The sequence below is a fragment of the Dermacentor andersoni genome, chromosome 1, assembly GCF_023375885.2.
Source record: "Dermacentor andersoni chromosome 1, qqDerAnde1_hic_scaffold, whole genome shotgun sequence".
NCBI classification, from domain to species: domain Eukaryota; kingdom Metazoa; phylum Arthropoda; class Arachnida; order Ixodida; family Ixodidae; genus Dermacentor; species Dermacentor andersoni.
In genome coordinates, this window is record NC_092814.1 from 219,569,278 (window position 1) to 219,590,976 (window position 21,699).

Genomic DNA, 21,699 nt, shown 5'->3' on the forward strand with positions numbered 1-21,699 from the left:
TCCCGTGGTCGTGACACCATCATCCATATTCACAAACTTGTTGACTGTTGTTTCGTCAACAGCTTCCAGAAATCCTGACAGCTCGCTCCAAACTTCAGCTACACCGGCAATGGCTTCGTCGCACTCATCAGAATTTTCAGTCATCACCGGGCATGTGGAAGCCGGCACGTCTGAAGCAATTTTGGATGAACCACTTGTACACGGCCACCTCTGTTCCTTAAACACGGCCGTGCGTACGCATCGGGCGCCATGGGGACCGGGTCGCAAGTTTGCCTGCTTTAGCCCTAATCTCCCCCTTATTCTTCAAGATCGTGCTGAGAGTGCTCCTTCGAATCTTGCACGCTGCGGCGACATCAGACTTCTCGCCACGTTCAACTCGATTTATGATTTCGAGCTTCACGGCAAAAGGCAAATTCTGCCACTTCATCACTTCAGTTGCAATGTCTGGGAGAAGGCCCACGAGGCGCAAGCACAATGAACCAGGAAATCGGCGAGACAACTCGCACTTGTGGTATCTTGCACGACGAGGGCACAAGAGCCTCTGATTGGCTGTCTGAGCAGCGCTGCGGGCGGACTAGGATCATTTTTTGCATGGAGTGTCCATGGCTCGCCTGACGTAGTGCAGTCACGGTAGGGAGAGTGGTTGGATGGATCCGCACCGCTGGGTTTCCCCACCACCACAAGGGAAAGCCAACTTCAGGGAGCATTTTTGTGCCGCTTCACATTCGATATATCAGGAGTCGCTGCTATTTTTGTTCGATGTAAGCGTAATTTTTATACACTCATTGTAACTATACTGCGCTCAGAAAATGTTTGATATACAGAATAATTCTATGTAAACGGGTTCGATATAGTCAGGTTCAACTGTATATGGACACTCGAGGCGCATTTCTGCAGTTGGTGTCGCCTTGAGTTTCCGTATTAAGTCTAAGTGCGATAAATTGTTGCCACGTGCCATGTGCTGTATGTGCAAGTGAAAGCATGCGAGGGTGAGCCTGTGATCACGGCTCAATCTCGCGCATGCAAGTGACGAGAAAGTGCAACGTCTTCCGGATGCGGAGGGAGGGAGGTTGCGTGCATTCTACTCTGGGCGGCCGCATGTGGCCACCCAGGCCGTTGTATATTGAAAGCCATCTGTGACGGGGACAGAGTCCGGCTGCGCGCTGTGTTTACACAGCTTAGTTTGCGTTGATGTGAGATGCAGCACGAAAGTCAATTCGCTCGCTGCTGCCACGCTTCCTCGCTCAAGTGATTTGACAGCGAGTTTCTGTGGTCATCAAGTTAGATGTGTTTATGTTTGTTTGTGCGTGCATGACGCCATGCTTGTTAATTTAGTTTGTATGCCTATGTTTACAAGATTATACGGCCGATAAAGCTATTATTCTTACTTCTTATAGCTAGCTGTCCACTAATTTACCATCACAATCGATGCTTCGCCTTTTGGACGAAATTGTTACATTTCTTTTTCCTTTTATTTTCTCTCTCTCTCTCTTGCTTTTTTGTTAGCTTTTCAGCTGGCTCATCATCCTAGCCTACCCACCAAGTGGGTGGAGGTTAGGATGATTTTGGGCCAGAAACTGCACAGTGGCCATCGCGTGAGCAAGCCTCCTTTCCTAAAACCAGTTTTCCGAGCGGCGCACATCGCTGTGATCACGATCAAAACATTTGGAAAAATTTGCGAGCAGCGAGTACGGCAACAAATGGCGGAGCACCCATAAGCATCGACATTAAGATCACGTGACAGCGGCATGGCCAAAGTCTAGGCGATGCGAGGAACTTGTCCGCTCGAGCAGATGGTTCTTGCAGACAACGTCCGCTGCCAGTTTGCAATGTCTCGCATTGTCTTCGACCAGCTATTCATCACTTAAGTTTTGCGGTGTCCACTTGTTTGGAATGCTAAAATAAAGGCTTTTCTCAACAAAGACAAGAGAAGGATTCTTCGAAAAGATGGACTAAAGCTGAAGGTACTCATCGTCATAAGTGACGCATACTTCCATAAAGTAGAAGTCTGCATTGCTCAAATAGGCCATGTCCGTTGGTGTCTCAGAAGTGCTGCTCATTTCCATGTGTCAATTTCGAGCTCCATTCTGTGGAACCAAATTGTCCGCACATGCCGTTTTCTTTTTTGCCACTTTTTTTCCCCCAATGGTGACCCCATATGGGACAGATTGGACGAAACGGCACTCTGTACTTTTCATCCACAGCGCATGTAGGCGTTTTTTTTTTCTTCTTTACAACTCCGAGCTAGCGTATTCATAATTTTGTTTGGTCTTGTTTCTTTAGTTAAAAAATCATGTGCGCCAAGCTCTGCAAAGGACGCCACCTTTCTACCCGAATGCCAAGAAGCGAAAAGGGACGCGGGCTTCTTTGAAAGTCGTCCATAGGCCTCTTGCATCCGGGTGGCCGAGACGGGGCCCAAATGCCCTGCGGCATTTGAAAATAAGAGCCATTGGCCGATATGCATGTGCGTCAAGCCCAAATTTCAGAAATACGTACCAACCCATTCCTTTGCTTCCATATGGCTAATTCTGTGTGCATGTGCTTAGCAAGATTTTCAAGCTATCGCCTATAAAGAGCAAAAAGACACGTAAATGTGAATAGAAATTTCTATTAGCAGTTCGACTCGCAGTATTTTTTTTTTCTACAAGGTTTACAAGCACAAAAGTGGAGCACCAACTAAATACATTGATTAAACCGTTCAGCTCTTGAAGACCACTGAAACCCGCGGCTCATGGGCGCTTTCCGCAAGGAACACGAAGCAGCACAGCGGCATGCATCGTGCCATAGTGGAGCATATGAAACGAAGCTGTGTCTGCGCACCGCGGTGCGACTCAGCCGCCGCGACCACCACTTGCATGTGAAAGAGGCTTTAGAGAGGCAAACGGCTCTTAACCGCATGAAACAGAGCAGGTCTGTGATGCCCTTAGATGTCCGAGGCCGCACGTGTGCTCACTGAAGGAAGTAGCGCGTCTTCATCCTTGTCTGAAAAGACTGGGTAACCTGTGGAACTTCTTTTGTGATTGAGATAGCGGCTTGCAATTTTTCCTCTTAAAAGAGGAATTCCTATTAAGCATGGGTCACAAGCTCGTGTTATGACCCTGCTCTTTGTACACACCGCCCATCACTACTACCGATCTAATGATTTAGCAAGGTCTTTGGACTGATGGTCAGCGCAGCTTTTCGGTTGTGTCTCTCTGTTGGAAAGATAACAAAACTTGATCGTTTAGAGCAAGTAAAAGTCATAACAAGCCTCTCCTCTGTACCATGTGGTACAGAAAACAGGCTTGTGTAGAGGCTATTGTTTCAGTGATTGATCTCTTGCACATTTTGCTGCAGGGGTTGCTGAAGAAGCATGAGGCATTTGAGGCAGACTTTGCAGTTCACCGAGAGAGATGTGGAGACACGGTGGCAGCTGGCCAGGGCCTAGTTCAGAAAGGAAATCACCACAAGGAAAGCATCCAGCAGCGGCTGGACCAGCTAGTGCAGAGGCTCGATGCCTTGGAGGCAAGTGCTGCCCGTCGTCGAGCCAAGCTCCAGGACAATTCAGCCTACCTGCAGTTCATGTGGAAGGCCGATGTCGTTGAGAGCTGGATTGGTAAGCAGTCGCCATTATGTACCACATTTCTCTGACACTGCACAGTCACACTGCTGTTTAATGAAGTGCTGCATGTAGTCAAGAATTTTTTTTAATTCAGGTTATCATGTTTTAACAACACAAATAGTTTAAATATTGTGCCTTCAATGTTAAACTGTTATTCATTTTTTTTATGCTTTAGGCTCTTCGACACTGTGCATAGAAAGATGTAGTCAGATGTACAGTAAAACCTTGTTCATTCAACTCTCGTTAATTTTGACAATCGCATAATTCGGACTTGTTCATTGGTCCCTGCAGGCGTATGCATTTTATGCAATCAAACTCTAATTCAGACACATTTAGCCACACATCCATTAATTCAGACAACTCTGGGAGCTTGGCGAGCGTGGAGCGCTGTTAAAGAGCAAGAATGGTGGCAGCATAAAATCGAAATGAAGTGGCAGAGTCCACATTGTCTTAGTCATCAGTGGAAACCGTACGTGTGTGACCGCAACGCTGGGACACCTTGTGCCTATTTGTGCCTTTAAAGCTTTTATTCTTGTGTTTAGCACCATGCATAATACTGCATTGGCTGCATTCCTTCATAACTGTGTAGTTGCCATCTACACTCTTAGGCAAACGTACACCCTTTGGGGTGTATATCTGCCACACAATAGTCATCTGCCTTTCTTGAAAACTGCATGCCCGCTACTTTCCTGTCGGGAGTGCTATGTCATGCTGATAACGCACATGCCGTTCGTTACTGGGAAGTACCGGGCTCGCAGCGTTAAAGAAAGGAAATGCAGACAAGACAGATTACGATTATTGTTATGTGGCAAGGTACGACCCAAAGGGTGTAATTTTGTTTTAGAGTGTGTTATCGTGTCAATAGCCAGGGTTTCATCCACAGCGGTTGCGGCAAACCTAGCTTCGTTTTGACGCGGTATGCACATCAGCCATGTGCCTGAAGAGTGACAGCATTGGGCGACATGGTGTCAGCCTGTCTTGACATAAAACAAAGTTCTGCGCGACTCAGGAAATTTTGCAAAGGCACTCATGGAAAACCTGGAAAACTCTGGGAATTTGGAAATGTCAACTTGGTAGAAACCCTGTAAGTGCTTGTAGCCTCTGCCTTACTGGGCCATGGGCCATTGCATATTTTGCTTGCTTACAAGAGTACAAATGCTTATGGGGGTATGAGCCATTGATGATAGTTTTTGTTCACTGTGAACAAAAATGCACAGAACCCTAGCCATATACAGCTTCGCTGTAAAAAAAATGAAATAAATAAAAGAAAGGCATCTATTCCTAAGGCATAAATATGTGTCGTGTGCAATTATAAACACTGTTTGAGCAGTCTGAACGCATAGACCAGCGCACGAATTAGTATGAATGACCCTTCTGAGAAGTATCGCTAGCAGTGTCCAACGGCGCGACCTTGACATGGCCCAATCCACTTTGATTGCAGCGTCGCCACAGTATTTTTGTCTTCGCGCGCCTCACTGCAAAGCATGCACCGCCTCAGCCGCTCATCCCACTCAACCGTATTCTAGTACACTCTACTTCTAACCGATGAGGTGATCGTCGTGAACGTGCTTGCATCGGATAGGGACGGTGATGACGGAAATGATGACGCGGTAAGGCAGGCTGCCTCAACGTTGTCCTCACAGGAGGCCCGGCAGATGATTCAGTCCTTCTGGGGCTTTGTTTTTGTGAGGAACCTTCCGCTGCACTACGTGAAGCACCTGGATGCCGTGGAGAAGGATGTCGGCAAGCTTTGCGTAAAGCTTGCAAGGCTGACAGACATAAGCCTTTCGGGTGCAAGCCAGTGAGAAGTATGTGGCAAAATGCTTGTGGCGATCTCGCCTCAGCGTTTATTTCCGGATTTCTCAAGCTGACAGGCTGCCACGGAAACTTTATCGCCTTTATTAAAAGGCCCCTTTGGGGCCACCAAGGCAATGCTTTGGCAAAGCTCTCATATTGCCTGCCGCCCATGACTGACCCCTCTTTGCAGATGTTATAGCAGTGCCATTCTTTAACACCGACAGCCGCTTCTTGTTACATGCGATCAGAGCGCCCAGGAAGTAGATTAACAAGTGCACACAATCAGCAGCCAGATGGAGGAAGGTGGTGGGGAGGGGCACTGGCCTCCCCGCCATTGTAGTTATCTCACAGCAGCTCTGCCATCCCCCTATTTTGAATTTTTTCATGCAACCCGGTTATGACAATTCTTGCTTATAACAATGGAATTTTCATGGCACTTGAATATTATTATAAGTAGGTTCAACTGTATACATACGGACGATCTGTTGTCAACCAGCTCATTGGTGAAAAAAAATAATCGGGATAGGCATGCAGTAGTAAAAATTGTGGAATGAAAGCGCACATTGGCCATGCTGCGAACGAAGGAAGTTGTGAGGCCTTCGCCATTGCGAGAGCCAATCAGTCACGAGATGACGAGAATTGTAGCTTCTGCACTGCTATTGTGCAGAATAGAAACAGGATTTACTCATTCATTCAGTAAATAAAAGCGTGTTGTCATGCTAAGCACTTGTTCATTGTTTTCTTGATGCCCTCTATAATTCGACATTCGAATAATTCAGACATTCTTTTTTTCAGTCCCATGTAATTTTTATTAACGAGGCTTTACTGTATATACTAATTAACATTGTTTATTCAGGTTATGGTGTACGTTTAATAGAAAACTTTGGAACAAGTGAATCTTAAGTCTATGTCATTTCACTTTATTTTTCTACAAGTCTCATCCCTAAAGATAATAATCCTTAAGCTTGTCACTCAGTGTGGCTTATTATGCATGCTGAAGGAGAAATATCAGCAAATATTCACCGCAGAGGGCTACAACTCATTGCACATTGCACGCCAGTCTCAAAGCAGGGTAAAAATATTTGAGCTGTAGCTTGGCAGAGTGAAGAAATGACTACGCAGAAAGCTGCATTACTCTGGAGTACATCTATTGGCTGAGATTTCTTTCTTGCAATGCAAAATTAACTGCCCAGAGTGGCAAATTTAGGGATGAAAGTACCAGGAGATTAATGCAATGGCCTTTTCATACCAAAGATATTTGAAATTTCAGTATAATGTGTTTAAAGCTGAAGATAACTGTTCTGCAACTTTTACAGCCGACAAAGAAGCCCACGTGCGCTCCGAAGACTTTGGTCGGGACCTCTCATCTGTGCAAACTTTGCTTACGAAACAGGTGTGCTACCCACTTAAAGTAGCTGCATGTGTATTAAGAACCTTGTTATTGTTTATAGTGGACTGCAATTGCCAATGCAACAACTAGATGAACTAGGGTCTCTCCAAATAAAGTGCTACTATTGATGTGCACTGTTCAATATTATAACACTTTGGAACACACACCTTGTGCTTAAAACATGTAGCGCCACCAGCACTCTATTTCTTGCAGCCTGTGAAAAAAAAAAAAAGTCTGGTAGTTTTTATGGTATTCTTAGTCTGTGCTTTATTTTGCACCTCAAACAGTTTATATTATCATATGCAAACAAGCCCAACAGCAAAAGTTCCTGAGTGTGGCGAAGGAAGAAAAACACAACTGCACGAGCCATAGCGTTTGACTGGAATTTAAGTTTGTGTTCAGGCATTATACTTACACAATAAGTGAGAGGTGGGATCAGGAATTTTGCTTGAAATAACCACCTCATGCCTTTATTTGTTCAAATACTCTGTTTTTATTCATTGATACATCTGCCACCATGACTGGACCCAAAATGCAGTTCGAGCTATGTCTGTTGAAATATTGGCAGTTAGAAACATCAGGACTTCGCTCGATCTGATAAACACTAGAAAGCAGAAAACAGTTGTTTCTTTTGTACCCTCTGAAGTTGGTTCTATGACAGCTCTAAGGCAGTTGTTAAAAAATACTGCAGGTGTTCATCCAAAAAAGGACCAGTGTAAAAATCGGGATCATTTACTCTATTGCTCCAATTTGCACTTTGCAACTCCAAAAATGTCCTCTTCTTTTTTTTTTTTTTTCTGTTAGTCTGCTCCAAAAAATTGCCCCAAATCAAAACCCAAAACTTGCTGCTGTGAAGTAGGAGACGCATGGCACAATTCAGCATCCGATACGGTGTTCAATGCGCTGAAATGGAAGCCAGATCTGAGGCATTTTGCCGTGCCGTAGCTCCGAATCGGACACTTGACGTGCTACAAAAGTAGAAGATGCACAGCACAATTAGGTTTCCAATACAGCAGCTGGATCTGAGGCGTATTGCTATGCCGGAGCGCCAAATCTGACACCTGATGTGCGACAAAAGTAGCAGACACGTGGTACGATTCGGCATCCAATAACGGTGTCCGACGTGCCGGAACAGAAGCGGAATACAAGGTGTTTTGTCATGCTGTGGCACCAAATCGGACACTGTATTGTACACCAAATCGTACGGTGTGTCTCCTACATTTGTTGCATGTCAGGCATCCAATCTGGCGCTACTGCACCGCAAAATGCGTTGGATGCCGAATCGTACTGTGTGTCTCCTACGTCTTAGAGGTGATCACGTAAATGAATCCTCTCATAATGTACGCACCCCCAATTTGCGCAATATTTTCAGAAAAAAAGTGCGTTCTTAATGTGGGTAAATACGGAATGGGTAGCTTGGCTGTCATTATTCCACATGGGCACAGCAGTACTCCCTAAAAAAAAAAGTACATTCTTTGGGGCATATCTGGTCCCCAGACAAGAATTGTTGTTAGTCTTGCTTGCATTTTTTTTTCTTCTTTCTTTCTTTAGAGCTCTCTGCTTCCTGCTTTCCTGTCATGTATGTTGTGTCACGGAGATATGCACTTGCTGTTTGTGACCTGAACATACTGAATGAATGAATGCTTTATTTCCCATTGAACATAGAGGAGGGTGAGAAAAAAAGCCATAAAGAGACTGTTTGAAAAACTCTCAACCCCCTGACAACACATGGCAGCGACGGGTCAGCAAACACACAATAAAGAAAACTAATAGTAAAAAGAAAAGACTGGGTATGCAGCATTAAGGAAAGGAAAAGTATGCAAGATAGATAGCGACTATTCTTTGGGGTCAAGGTATGCCCCAAAGGGTGCAAGCGTTTCTTAGAGTGTACAGCTTTGAGCATAGTTTGAATGATGACAAAGAAGGGAATGTTACAAAAGCATGACGATGGCAGCATTTGATTGCCAGGCGTTGTGCGCAGAGACGCCCGATACTAGACACGTTCCATACCTTTTATACTAGATAGTGCAGTGCAACATTATGAGCCTGATTTCCGTTGAGGTATTTTCAGATATATTTATCAGTTAGCATATGAAAATGAACAGTCAAATTAAATCGGGTTGACCTAGCTTCTCATAGTGGTATTTATCATGGCACGCTACGATTCATTCCAATTTGAACTTCGGATTTTTTTTCAGTCGACGATATGTGAAAGTTCGTAAGCAGGCTTTCCCGCAGTGCTAACTCTCCCAAACCAAGGTGACCGCGTTCATGCTAGTAGCACTGTTAAGGCAGAGATGCACATTCTGAAACCTTGGATGGTGTGGAAAACGGACGGTGCAAAAATGTCATTGACCTGCATGTTAATACTTCAGTTAATATTCTAGCCGAGGTCCACCGTCTTGGTTATGTCAAAGAAGGGGTGTGGAGAAGAGCACTTGCAGGTTTTGTATGTCTGTTGCTGGGTGGGGTGAGCCAGCACTCCCAAATTTGAAGGTTCAGTTCTGGGGTAATTGAATGAGGACAAACATGTGCTTACCTATTTAGAGCACAAGGTAATATTATGAAAACCACATCATATCATATATTTTAAAAAAAGTCCCCTACAGCTATTATATTTATTACTTGTATGTATGTGTACAGTGTGTTTTCACAATGAAAATTCAGAACAACTTGGATTTTCTTCCTTAGGAAACCTTTGATGCTGGATTGGGAGCCTTTGAGCAAGAAGGCATTCAGAGCATAACACAGCTCAAAGACCAACTTGTTGCTGCTAATCATGATCAGACGGCAGCCATAATGAGGCGACATGATGATGTGCTTACTCGGTAAGTTTTGCGTGGAAAACATAATGGCTAAGATACATTTAACTATGCATTGATTTTTCATGCATTTCTCCAAGGGTGTTTCTTTACTTTTAGCCCAGTCCCCCCCTCTATGAATGTTGCCACATTCTCCATGTATGATGCACATTTAAGTATCCCAATAAACTCCAAAGCAGCAGTTTGCTTTGTTTGTATTGTTTGCATATGGCAGCATATATTAGCTCAAATCTTTGATGGTAGGATAAGGCAAAATATGAGGTCCTGCAACATTATTTAAACTCTAATAATTGATAGCTTTCAGACTATTGTATCATTTTTAGCTACATCGCAGTAGGGTTATAGTGAATGCTATAAAGAAATTGTCAGTGTCGACTTGTTGACACGGATCGACACTGACAAGTGTCGATCAGTCTGTGTCTTGAGCACTTCTACCACTGACCGACACTGACAAGTGTCAGTCAGTGGTAGAAGTGCTCAAGATTTATAGGTAGGGAAGGAGTTTTCTAGCATTTTTGAAGGTTGAGGCTGTACAATCTTCAGTTCAAAGTGCACTTGTTCTGGTAAGCAGTTCACCATCTGTCTTTCACCATTTTTCAAGCTTTTTCATCTTCAGTACATATGGAGTAACCACGTCACTTAAATTTTCAGCTGGAATAATTTACTGGCAGCTTCAAATGCCCGTAAGCTTCGCCTGCTGCACATGTTGGACCAGTTCAAGCAGGTAAGTTCACTACCTGTACTGGCCTCGTTTTGTTCCTGGGTTGCCATGAAGTATTTGTTCTTATGCCAAATACGATTTTCTTTTCCCCTTATCTATCCAGATTGAAGACCTCTTCCTCACATTTGCCAAGAAGGCATCTGCCTTCAATAGCTGGTTTGAGAATGCTGAGGAAGACTTGACTGACCCTGTGCGGTGCAACTCTGTGGAAGAGATTCGTGCCTTGCGAGAGGCTCATGCACAGTTTCAGAACTCCTTGGGCTCGGCTCAGGCAGATTTTGAAGCCCTCGCTGCTCTGGACCGACAAATAAAGAGCTTCAATGTTGGTCCAAACCCTTACACGTGGTTCACCATGGAGGCTTTGGAGGATACGTGGCGTAACCTGCAGAAGATCATCAAGGTGCAGTTTGTGTCTCTCATAATTTCGATTTGTTGCTAGACTAGTACCACGTGTAAAAGAATATCTGCAGAATCGGGAGTGTTCTGAAAATCTAAGGAGAGGCATGTCTGAGTGTGCATGTGTGATATCATCCTTCAGCGCACGCAGATGTGAAAGTGGTATGCCGGCCTCATTGATCTCTACTCACTGGCTGGCCTTGATGAAGCCATAGCATGGCACAGTATCTCGGTGTGTGTGAAAGGCAAGTAATGCTCCAGCGTAGCTTGGACACGCGCCACATGCGGCACATTTCTGCTATGCCAGCGAAAAGTGGACGCTCATATAGTCTAGCATCTGGTGCAGTCTGCAAGACTGGCGACATTTACCATGCTTTGGTGCGACCATCACAGGAATAGAACATCTCTGATTTCACGCCCTAGCCGCTAGACCAGAGTGCTTCACACACTAGCTTGGCTGGCCAGCAGTATGTTGGCCTACAGTTCGGGTGCACTGAAAAGAGCGTGCAGAGTTTGCGCCTTCTCCAAACAAAAGCGCTCACTCACTGCACTCTTGTGTGAAGCTACGGCAACAGCTGATCCCCGGAAAACTGTGTGCCTATTCAACATGTCGAACAGTGCAGGGGAGCAATCTTAGCCGATTCTGACTTCTCCAGCATGACGTTTTCCCACATTGCCGGCTACTGCCTGTCGCACTGAAAACACCAGACTATAACTTGTCCCTAAAGGATTTGTAACGGCAACATGTTGCCATATCGAAAGACAGCTAGAGGAAACTTAAACACGCTGAGGCTGCGCACATTCAACAGGCCAATGAGAATACTGAGGCGCATTAAGCATGAACCAGCCATGCTAAGACCTCAAAAGCTCCCGATGCCCGTCTTGCCCAAATGTGCACTTCGTATTGTGTCCGCCAGGAGCTGCAGGATGTCTAGCTGCTTTTGGGGGCCTTAACAGAAGCGAGTAGTCCAACAGATGTGTTGCTGCTGAGACTTCTGAAGAATACAAGTGTCTCCTATGTTACAGGGTGGCCACGGAGACCCAATAGGCATCATTTTAATTGCACGCAAAATGAGATACAATTAAGATGCGAATTAAGTTAACAATAAACAGGAAGAGACAGAATAGGAACATATAATCAACATTTAATCATCGAATCGCTTGAACAACCATGCATGTCAACCTTGTCTTCTTTAGCGTCAAAATTGACACTTTCCTTTCTTTTATAGGTTCAATGTGAACTATGGTAGAAATTACTTTACAGCACCTAAACAAAGCAGAAGTCTAATGCACACCTGACATTGTTTATTTACATATATCATCATCACTCTCAGACAGCACTTTGTTGCTGTCCGTGGACCGTAACATGTCAGCCGCCATATAGTACATTGCATGTTTGATTTTTCCACATTTATGATAAATCTCTGCAACAGTTGCAGATGGGATGGTGGTTATTGCCTAGACTAACCACTTCACTAGTTGGTCCTGCACTGCACACAACTATCTGGAACGCTGAAAACATGTGACACGACTTGCTGCCACTAGCTTGGCTTGTAAAACAAGTTGCCTTTTGAATAAGCTTTTGTAATCAAAGGCTAAAAGTGGCGTGTCATCATCATTCTACGCACGAACTTGTTCTGTTGCTGTCCTGTGATGGCAATGATGCTCGCTGCTAGGCTGACTCTGATAGTAGGCTGTCACCAATGCTGTGAACGCAGTTTTGGTTTCATGTGAGATTGCACCATGCAGGCAGGAGCAATTTTCTTTTTAAAAAAAAAAGCTCTCATTAGAATCGGGTAAATACTGTTATTGCTCATTGTGAGCTGCTGTTTCCACTCGAAAATCTTCCTAGGGCAGGCCTAAAATAGGCGTTTTTTATGGGAGATGACTTGCGCTTGACACATTCGTTGACCTGCCCCCTTAACGCCACCAGGACAGACCCTGCTACTATTAGTCACCTATGGGGTCAGGCGTGCACGGCCTTACCAATCAAGTTTGAATTGTCTGGCAACGCCAAAATTCAGGATCAAAATAATGGAACTATTGGGTCCATAGAAATGTATGGGTGCCGGCTAGCATCTTTGCTCAGCTTTGCTTGCTTCACATATATGGATATTTATTTTTGATTCCACACAGGAACGTGATATCGAACTTTCAAAGGAGGCCCAACGCCAAGAAGACAATGACCACCTTCGTAGAGAGTTTGCCAAGCATGCTAATGCATTACACCAGTGGCTTACAGACACACGGTAACTATTTTTAAATATTTCATTGCAGAATGCTTTTACCTCAGTGTGCGTCTCTAATGTGCACTTTCTCTTTTTCATATATCCCAATACACAGGATGTGGCTGCTAGATGGGTAAGTTTTGTTCCAAAATTGCTGTTGCTCTCAGGAGTGCTGACACATGAAGTTGTGTGCTCTTTGAGCTATAGAGTAATGTAGACATGCAGTTGAATTTTGGAGTGTAGAAGGGATGCATGGATTTGCAGCTGGTATGGGCAGTTCATGCCCATAAGCCATGCATAACTGCAGAAGTTTTCACTGGTTTTTCCAAGTTGGGATGGCATTCAAGCGTGCCAATTACTGTCCACAGTAATTAACATGAAAAGTGCTTGCAGGTTGTTACAACCTATGGTCATTTATAAAACATGCGTGTATGGTTTTAACTTTAATCATTGCGTGAAAGATATCCTTTTTAGGGTCTCACTAAATAGGCTAGAAACAGGGTGTCTACCAACTGGGAAACCGGGAATTATAAGGGATTCTCGATACGTCTGGAAAACTCTGAGAATTGTCAGGGAAATTAAAAAGAATTTGACCAAGTCGGGGAATGTTGCCGGTGAGATACAAGGAGTGATGAATACTATCTACGGCACAATCTCGGAGGCCGCATGCTGCAGCGCCATTGCTGCACACAATGTCCGAAACCGTCGTGAATACCGCAGAGATCTCTGAGACTGTGTGCAACACTGGTGCTGCTACACATGGCCTCCGAGATTGAGCCATAGATCTGACTCCGTGCATCATAGCTCTCAGCAGGTTAATTGCCACTAAGTGGCGCCAATAACCAGCCAGCAGCACGCGGTCTAAAAGGCAACTATCATCATCGGATGAATATCGCCATATCTGCATTCTGTGGTAATCTGCGACGTACTCGTGGGTGCACTTGTGTATGTTGTGCTTTGTTCGTGGCTGGGGCATTTTGATCATTCTGTTTTGCGGTGAGGTTATACAAGCAGCTTTTGAAGTTACTTGAACTCGACAATGTCACAGTCAACGAAGTGCTCGTTCAATGCTGACTGGTTCAACGCCAACGTATCCGACGTCGCGAGCTGGATTAAGCCTGTGCCCATGTATACAGCGCACAATGCGCAGTGTGCTGCAAACGTTTTGCATGAGCAACATGGGAAAAAACTGTGGTGTCTAGCCACACTGCAAGTATAAAGCATAAGAATGTCATGAAGGCACTGGAAAGTGGCTTCCAGACACGTGTGCTCTCATTCTTCAAGCCAAGCAGTGCAGCCCTGTCAACCGCGATAACTGTTGACAAAGGGGGGAAGAGAGCAGGCCCCTCATCGATGCCTCTTGCTGTATCAGCTCCTGCACACATCACGGTACGTGGTTTTCTATTGAAGAAAGATGTTGCAAAAGCTGAGATCTTTTGGTGCATGAATGCTGTAATGACTCATGCATCTCTCCGTTCTGTGGCATCATCAGCGGCACTCTTTCCGTTGATGTTTGAGTCTTGTGAAATTGCCAAGAAAATGCAACTGGGAAAAGACAGTTTGATATACTATCTGCCATGGCATCGCACCAGTCTTCCAAAAGAAGCTGCTATCAGCTCTTGCTGAAGCACCATACATAGCTATAGCATTTGATGAATCGCTAAACAAAGTAGCACAGAAAGAACAAATGGATGTGCTGGTCAGATACTGCAATTTGCCAGATGTTACTGTGAAAACTCGATACCTGACTTCATGTTTTCTTAGCCACACCTGTTCTGAAAACCTGACACTTGCCTTCGAGAAAGCCACAGAGGACATAAAGCACAAGATTATTCAAGTGTCAATGGATGGACCAAATGTAAACTTCAAGTTTCTTAGATCCCTTAAGGAAGAACTCAATTGTCATGACAGTCAACAAGTCCTGAAAATTGGAAGCTGTGGCCTGCATGTGGTTCATGGTGTCTTCAGAACAGGCCATGCAGCAACTGGCTGGAATCTGGTAGTATTTCTGCGGAGTATTTATAACCTTTTCAGGTGTGTTCCAACTCACCGTGCTGATTACATTTGCATCACAGTGAGCACGTTGTTTCCTCTCAAATTCTCTGCAGTTTGATGGCTTGAAAACAGCAGGGGGATTTCAAGAGCTCTTCAAGTACTGCAAAACTTGGTAAAGTGTGTGGAGTGTTCAGCTAAAGACAAGCACAAGCCAAAGTGCACCAGCTACACCACAGTTGAGATGCTAGTAGCTGACACAATGCCGCCGGCAAAACTGGCTTTCATGCTGTCAGTGCCTGAGGAATTAAAGCCATTCTTGACCGAATTTCAAGCAGACAATCCAATGGTCCCTTTCCTTGCATTGGAGGCTGTCTTACGATTGCTGTTGGAAAGGATCATTGAGCAAGAAATTTTGCACACTGCTGACACGCCCTTCAAGTTGCTTAAAATAGATTTGGCGTAGCCCGAGAACATCGTTTTTGTCAACACTTTTGATGTTAGTTTTGCTGCCAAAAGCGAACTTCGAAAAGCTGCAAAACCATCTCAACTTGCACTGCTTACTTTCAAGAAGGAATGCATTTCTTTTTTGAAGGTGTGCTCACAGAAAATTATGGAAAGGTTGCATCTAAAATACAGGCTAACGAGAGGAGTGAGTTGCTTGGATCCGGTCTGCACATTATCAGTGGAGGTTGGCAAAAAACATGCGATTGCATCGGAAATACTCGCACAACACCGGTTGCTTGACCGGCTTGGAAGCAGAATGGGTGCACCGATCCTACATGCAAGTTTGTTCACTGAGGTCTGCACAGGTACTTATGAGGAACTTTGATAGGACAGCACAGAGACTGGACACCTTGTGATTTGAGCTGTGCTCACGGAACCGTAAGGAGTTGCTTATCTTTGTCAAGATCATCCTCGCCATGTCCCATGGCAATGCTGCTGTTGAAAGAGGTTTTTCTGTAAATAAAGAGTGCCTCATAGAGAACCTGAAAGAAGAATCTAATTGCACAGGGAATAGTGTGATAGAGTTTCGGCAGCAGGTGGTGTAGCCAGTGTTGACATTAGACAGTATGGTGGAAATGGTGCATGGCACAAGCGTTTGGTGAAGGAGGACCTCAAGAAAAAAAAGCAAAACAGGCTTGATGCATCTGAGGCTGAACACAACGGGAAAAGGGGTGCCACCCACATCAAGCAGCTCCAACAAAAGAAGCAAAGGCTTGTCGATGGAGCACAGAATGAGGCTTCTCTTCTCCAGGCGGAAATTGACAGTTCAAAGGGAATAAATGTGCTCATAATCTCGCTTTGGCCCTGCAATAAACTGTTTAGTCAGTGGAATCGTCTATGTGAATCGTGCCTCTGTTAGGCTCTCAAACCTTTTTTTAATATTCAGGGAATTTTTATTGACATTATCAGGAAAAACCTGGAAAATTTGGGGAATATCTATTAAGTAATTTAGTAGACACCATGTAGAAATATTGCTTGAGCTCTTTCTTTGATCATTTTTGATTATTTCAGTTTAGCATTTGTTTTTCACAAGCAAAGCATTTGTGTGTTTATTGTTGAAAATTTCAAAATGTGCACTTTGTATGCACGCGCATGCGTGTTGCTCATTTTTCTTAAGTACATACTTAAAGTTCATTTTCAGCATCTTTTGGGCATATTCACATATTAATAATTTCGTTTGTATTGCTATATTGAATTTTCTAGTGAACATTTAAAAATACTGAAAAATAACTAAAATGATGTGTTCTTACCACTTCTTGCAGGTCCTCAATGATGGAAGGATCGGGTTCACTGGAAGCACAGCTCGAAGCAACAAAGGTCAGATATTGGTCTGGTCAGGTAGCATCTTAGTAAAGTCTTTTTGGAACCTGTTACAAAACATCTCTTGACTTGATCAGTAGTAGCTTAGTATATCAATGATCTGAAAGCATTTCCTGGGCCCTTTCAGCGTAAGGCTGCTGAGGTTCGTGGCAAACGTGGTGACCTGAAGCGCATTGAGGACTTGGGCGCTCTGCTAGAGGAGCAGCTGATTCTTGACAACCGGTATACTGAGCATGGCACCGTGGGACTGGCCCAGCAGTGGGACCAGCTTGACCAGCTTGGAATGCGCATGCAGCACAACCTGGAACAGCAAATACAAGCAAGGTGCGCTGTTACTCTTGCTTTAGGAGGGGGGTTATCATTTGCCTGAGCTTGACAGATGGCAGAACTAATAAAAATTTGGAGGACGCCTTTGAGAGTGGGACGCGATAGCATTAAAGGATCCCTGACTGCTTCTCATGCTTCCCAGCAACTGCAGCATAAGTAACCGCAATGCTTACCGGGAAACGCTCACGGCGAACACTACGCATGAAGGCAGGCTTTCTGTGAGAAACGTGGCCTCTTGCAAGGGCCGCAATGCTGCGGAGGCGAGTGCCATCTGGAAGTGTTTCAAGGAAGCGGGCGTACCGCTCTGTGGACTCCGGGATATTGACAAGCCTGCGTGCACAAATGGCGAACGCCGCCTCCGGTCTATGAATTTGAGAAAAGCTGGAAAAGAGGTTTGAGTTTTGGCGTAACACAATTATGTTTTCTCGTGTATTCAAATTACAATCCGAGAGCTATCATGTCTGTAGGTTGTGTGTAAGTCGTAGTTTATGATTTGTCCACGTATTTTAACTTGAGAAATTCAGTTCAGTTAGTTCTTTGTGTCACATGGAAGGCCTGGGTATGTGTGGTTCGAAAATCTTTCACGCTGTTTCGTTAAAAGCACTTTGGATTGCTGAGCTTTGTTCCTGCACATTTGGTGAGCTTAGTGTGTCTTGCTAAGGTTGTTTAAAGAAAGTTTAAATAAGGCAGAGTTGTTGACATTTTGAGACTATGAAAAATGTACATTTCTCTTATTCCACGTTTATGCTTTCTCATGTGAGCATTCCATTTTTTATCATTTATTTAGAAACCAAAGTGGTGTTACAGAAGATGCCCTCAAGGAGTTCAGCATGATGTTCAAGTGAGTAGCACTTCTTTCTTTCTTTTCTTTCTTTCTTTCTCTTTTTTAGTGCTCTGATTTCCCTGTTGTCACATAGTTTCGAATTATGCACACATTTTGCACTGTCATGTTGCAGATGTCATTGGCACTTAAGGCTGCCTACCTTTTGAGTGTGATGTTCCTACTTAAAGCATTTTTTAGAAATTCGAACAAACCACAGTAGTCCTGCAAAGTTGCACAGAACTTAATATGTAAAATAACTTATTAAATAAATTAGAAATTGGTTCTGCCACTGGTAATTCGAACTGTACACCCGTGAGAAAAAGTATGCAGACCGAAGGCTCGCCGGAAAAACTTAATTTCTTCGTAATTCAGACGCACAAACCGAAATTGACAAATTCACTGGAATGTTTACAATGCCAAGCTTGTACTGCACTCCTCAATTTCAAGTGGCATTCACAGGCGGTGAAGAAAGTCTGCTTTATTGAGGAATCCCTGTTCCATATACTTTTGCTCAAGGGAGTACGTTGCTTTGTGCCTAAAATAGGTGCACGTTGAAGAACCCCGGGTGGCCAAAATTAATCCGGAGCCCTCCACTACAACACCCCTCGTGACCACTGTTCAGTGTCGGGATATTAAACCCAGAATTGAATTTTGATGGAGGTTTTTCTGAGCTAGCAATATGTGGCACAGGTGATGTTAAGTAGCTGTGAGCAATCTCACAGCACCAGGGCTCTTGCGCAGCCATCTTACAGGAAGGTAGATACAAAGCACCAGTGCATGGAAAATCGCCAGTTTACACTGCTCAATGCCTTTTTGAATGTTCTCATCAACAGCTGATCCAACACAGCGGCAATTTCAATTTGGGCAACGCTTTGAAAGGGCTGCAGAAAATTGAGCAAATGTTTTGTTAACTTTGGTCATGTTTCCGCCACAAGCATTGAGTTTGCACTGATCACATGTAGTATTTGTTGCCAGTTCATCAGGCAGACCCAGGCATCGGGCAGCTGATCTACTTCAGCATTATCAATTTTAGTTAGTAGCGTTTCTCTCCGATAAAGAAAGGTGTGAGCGCAGGGCCTATTTTAGTCTGCTTAAGTGGCATTTTTTGGACAAGTAGTGAAAACATGTCAGCCCCTCAGCAACACAAATCCTAATGGAGTTGCTCTACCAGGAGCAAGGGGCACGATGTTAGGCCCAGACGAGGCACCTGCAATGTGTGCAGGGGGAATAATGTAGGCATGTCAGGCATGGTAGCACTGAATGTTGCACATTTCACTTTTGAAAAGTGAAAAAAGATATTTCCTACTGGTACCATGACACTCAGTGCTTTCTAAGAAGAAAATGATTGTCAATAAACAGGGGATCTTACAAGCAGTCCCTGACACTTCACTACCAAATGCAAATTTTTCCTTGACTTCATCAGTTTGAATTTCATTTAACATAAACTTTTTGACATCACCATAACATTCAAATTAAAGGGCTTTTACTGTATTGGATGCAGAATTAAAACTTAATATCTCAAAATTTTTCATGTTTAATTTTACGTTTCACAGTCTTAACAGTAGACTTGTTACGAATTTGTTGACTATAAGAACAGTGTGTACCCGATTTGTAAATACTATTAGCTGTGTAAAGTTTCTTATAACTTGGCTGTATATTTCAATGTCTGAAGTATATTCACTAGTGGCAAGTATGACGAAATAAGTTCGAGTATGGTTTTGTATGACTGCCAGACCATTGTGGTCATTGCACTAGGCCAACTTCTGTACCATACAGTGTATCTGCTATGACAAGAGCAAAGGGAAAGCCTCTGAAAGAAGCTGTATGTTCTTCAGTTACAGCATCCATTTAAGCCTTGCATGCTTCTGGTTTGAATCAAAATGGCCACAAAAGGTTATGTTGGACTGCATTTTACTGCCTGTAATTTACAGCCACTCCATGACAGGCTGTACAAGAATGCTTAATTTGACCCACAATGGATACATGCAGGCACTTTGACAAAGACAAGAGTGGCCGGTTGAACCACGTGGAGTTCAAGTCATGTTTACGGGCTTTGGGCTACGACCTGCCTATGGTGGAAGAGGGCCAGCCAGACCCCGAGTTTGAGGCCATCCTTGACCAGGTGGATCCCAACAGAGATGGCCAAGTCTCTCTCCAGGAATACATGGCGTTCATGATCTCACGAGAAACTGAGAATGTGCGATCGTCTGAGGAGATTGAGAATGCTTTCCGCGCCATCACCTCTGGCGAGCGGCCATATGTCACTGCCGACGAGCTCTACGCAGTGAGTCTTTTCCGTCTGTTCTGCTTCTACCTCCAGCCAAAGGTTTAGTGCATTGAGAAGTGTTCACACTTCCATGTTCTGACAGAAGGCGTGGTTTCTGTGCTAAATGTTGATTTCCTACACAGTCACAATGTAGGCAATACAAATTTAATAATGCATTCTTTATTAAAACAACCTCAATTGAATAGCCCCTCCCCAGGCCACATAGGAAATCTTGGTTATATGCTGGAAGTTGTTACGTGCCCTCTAGGGAGCATTCTACCGTAAGAATTTTTCAAATTGTTTTAGTAATAGCAGAGAGAGAAATATTTCAGTGCCGTGAACCCATGATTTCAGGGGGCAAGCCTCACCACCAACATAGAAACTCTCTCCACTTTCCCCGTCTAGCCTCTGCAAGCGAAATTCCTTTCCTGCATTCTCCCATACCGGAGCTGGAGGTTCGCTTGCTTTGTATGGCACGGGCCCTGCATTTTTTTTTATTTCACTTCTTTGCTGTGTGGTGCACTTCCGCAGCGCATGATTTTGTGTGCTGTGCACGAGAACAGCCTAACTAGCAGTATAAGTCAGTGCTACACAAACACTGAGGCAGACACAAGCAGATCACAGAGCATGATGGCATGCTAGAACATGGCAGAAAATGACATAGTTTTGCTCTCTGTTCATGCAACTGCACGACATGGGAAAGAGCAGACGAAATGGAAGTACATTTCTCTTGCTGCAGTACAAAGTAAAACAAGGACATGCAAACATTTGATTTGTCGGTTTTATTAGTCCTCTAAACTTTAATTCGTCTATCGAAACATCAGATCAAACAAATAACTGCTGTTGCCTTGAATAATTCTTTCATATGTCACTGGAAGTGACGTCACTCTCTGGCTGGGAGTGCGGCGCGTGCGAGTAGAAGGACAAACAGCATTTCGTTTGAAATTTCAGCTGTTTCCTTGGCGCGCAGGGATGTAATACTTAAGACACAATTGTTAGCGTGCACTGTATGCACTGCGCTTGTCGGCTCAAAATGGCCAGACCTCGTGAGGGGTTCGTAAACTGGAATTTCCTACTGCAGCAACTTTGTTATGCCGCATGTTGTTAAGCAGCATGTTGATATTAAAGGGATACTAAAAATCAAGACTAAAGGGATTTAGATTGGTGAAGTATTCTTTTAGAAGCTTATTTTTGTTTATTCCACAGAAATATTTTGGTTCCTAGTGGAGAAATCAAAGGCTGATCGCTGAAATTTTCTTTCTTGAAGTAAGAAGCACAGCACTGATACATCAGTGCAGTATCAGACTTCAGGGTAATTTGTGCTTCGATCGTTTTTGTGCAAAAGAAGGTACTATTTGAGCCATTGGTTTCTTCAGAATGCAATATGACCCTTGTTTATCAATAAATTATTAACTAGTGCAAAAGAAGGTATTTGAGCCCTTGGTTTCTTCAGAATGCAATATGACCCTCGTTTATCAATTAAATTATTAACCAGTCAATAAATTATTA

General features: G+C 44.0%; 1 protein-coding gene and 1 pseudogene across 3 annotated transcripts in view; both read left to right on the plus strand.

Annotated features, from left to right (window-relative positions):
• Nucleotides 1-21,699, plus strand: part of alpha-Spec (alpha spectrin) — a 185,931-nt gene that overhangs the window by 159,594 nt on the left and 4,638 nt on the right. For all 3 annotated transcript variants that reach the window (XM_050195776.2, XM_050195775.3, XM_050195777.3), the window contains 11 exons: nucleotides 3,337-3,595; nucleotides 6,715-6,791; nucleotides 9,480-9,616; nucleotides 10,262-10,334; nucleotides 10,435-10,731; nucleotides 12,864-12,976; nucleotides 13,071-13,088; nucleotides 16,717-16,771; nucleotides 16,902-17,098; nucleotides 17,889-17,942; nucleotides 19,914-20,208. In XM_050195776.2, the coding sequence (XP_050051733.1) occupies nucleotides 3,337-3,595; nucleotides 6,715-6,791; nucleotides 9,480-9,616; nucleotides 10,262-10,334; nucleotides 10,435-10,731; nucleotides 12,864-12,976; nucleotides 13,071-13,088; nucleotides 16,717-16,771; nucleotides 16,902-17,098; nucleotides 17,889-17,942; nucleotides 19,914-20,208 (1,575 nt within the window). The remainder of the gene's footprint in view (nucleotides 1-3,336; nucleotides 3,596-6,714; nucleotides 6,792-9,479; nucleotides 9,617-10,261; nucleotides 10,335-10,434; nucleotides 10,732-12,863; nucleotides 12,977-13,070; nucleotides 13,089-16,716; nucleotides 16,772-16,901; nucleotides 17,099-17,888; nucleotides 17,943-19,913; nucleotides 20,209-21,699) is intronic.
• Nucleotides 14,105-16,710, plus strand: LOC126547788 (uncharacterized; annotated as a pseudogene).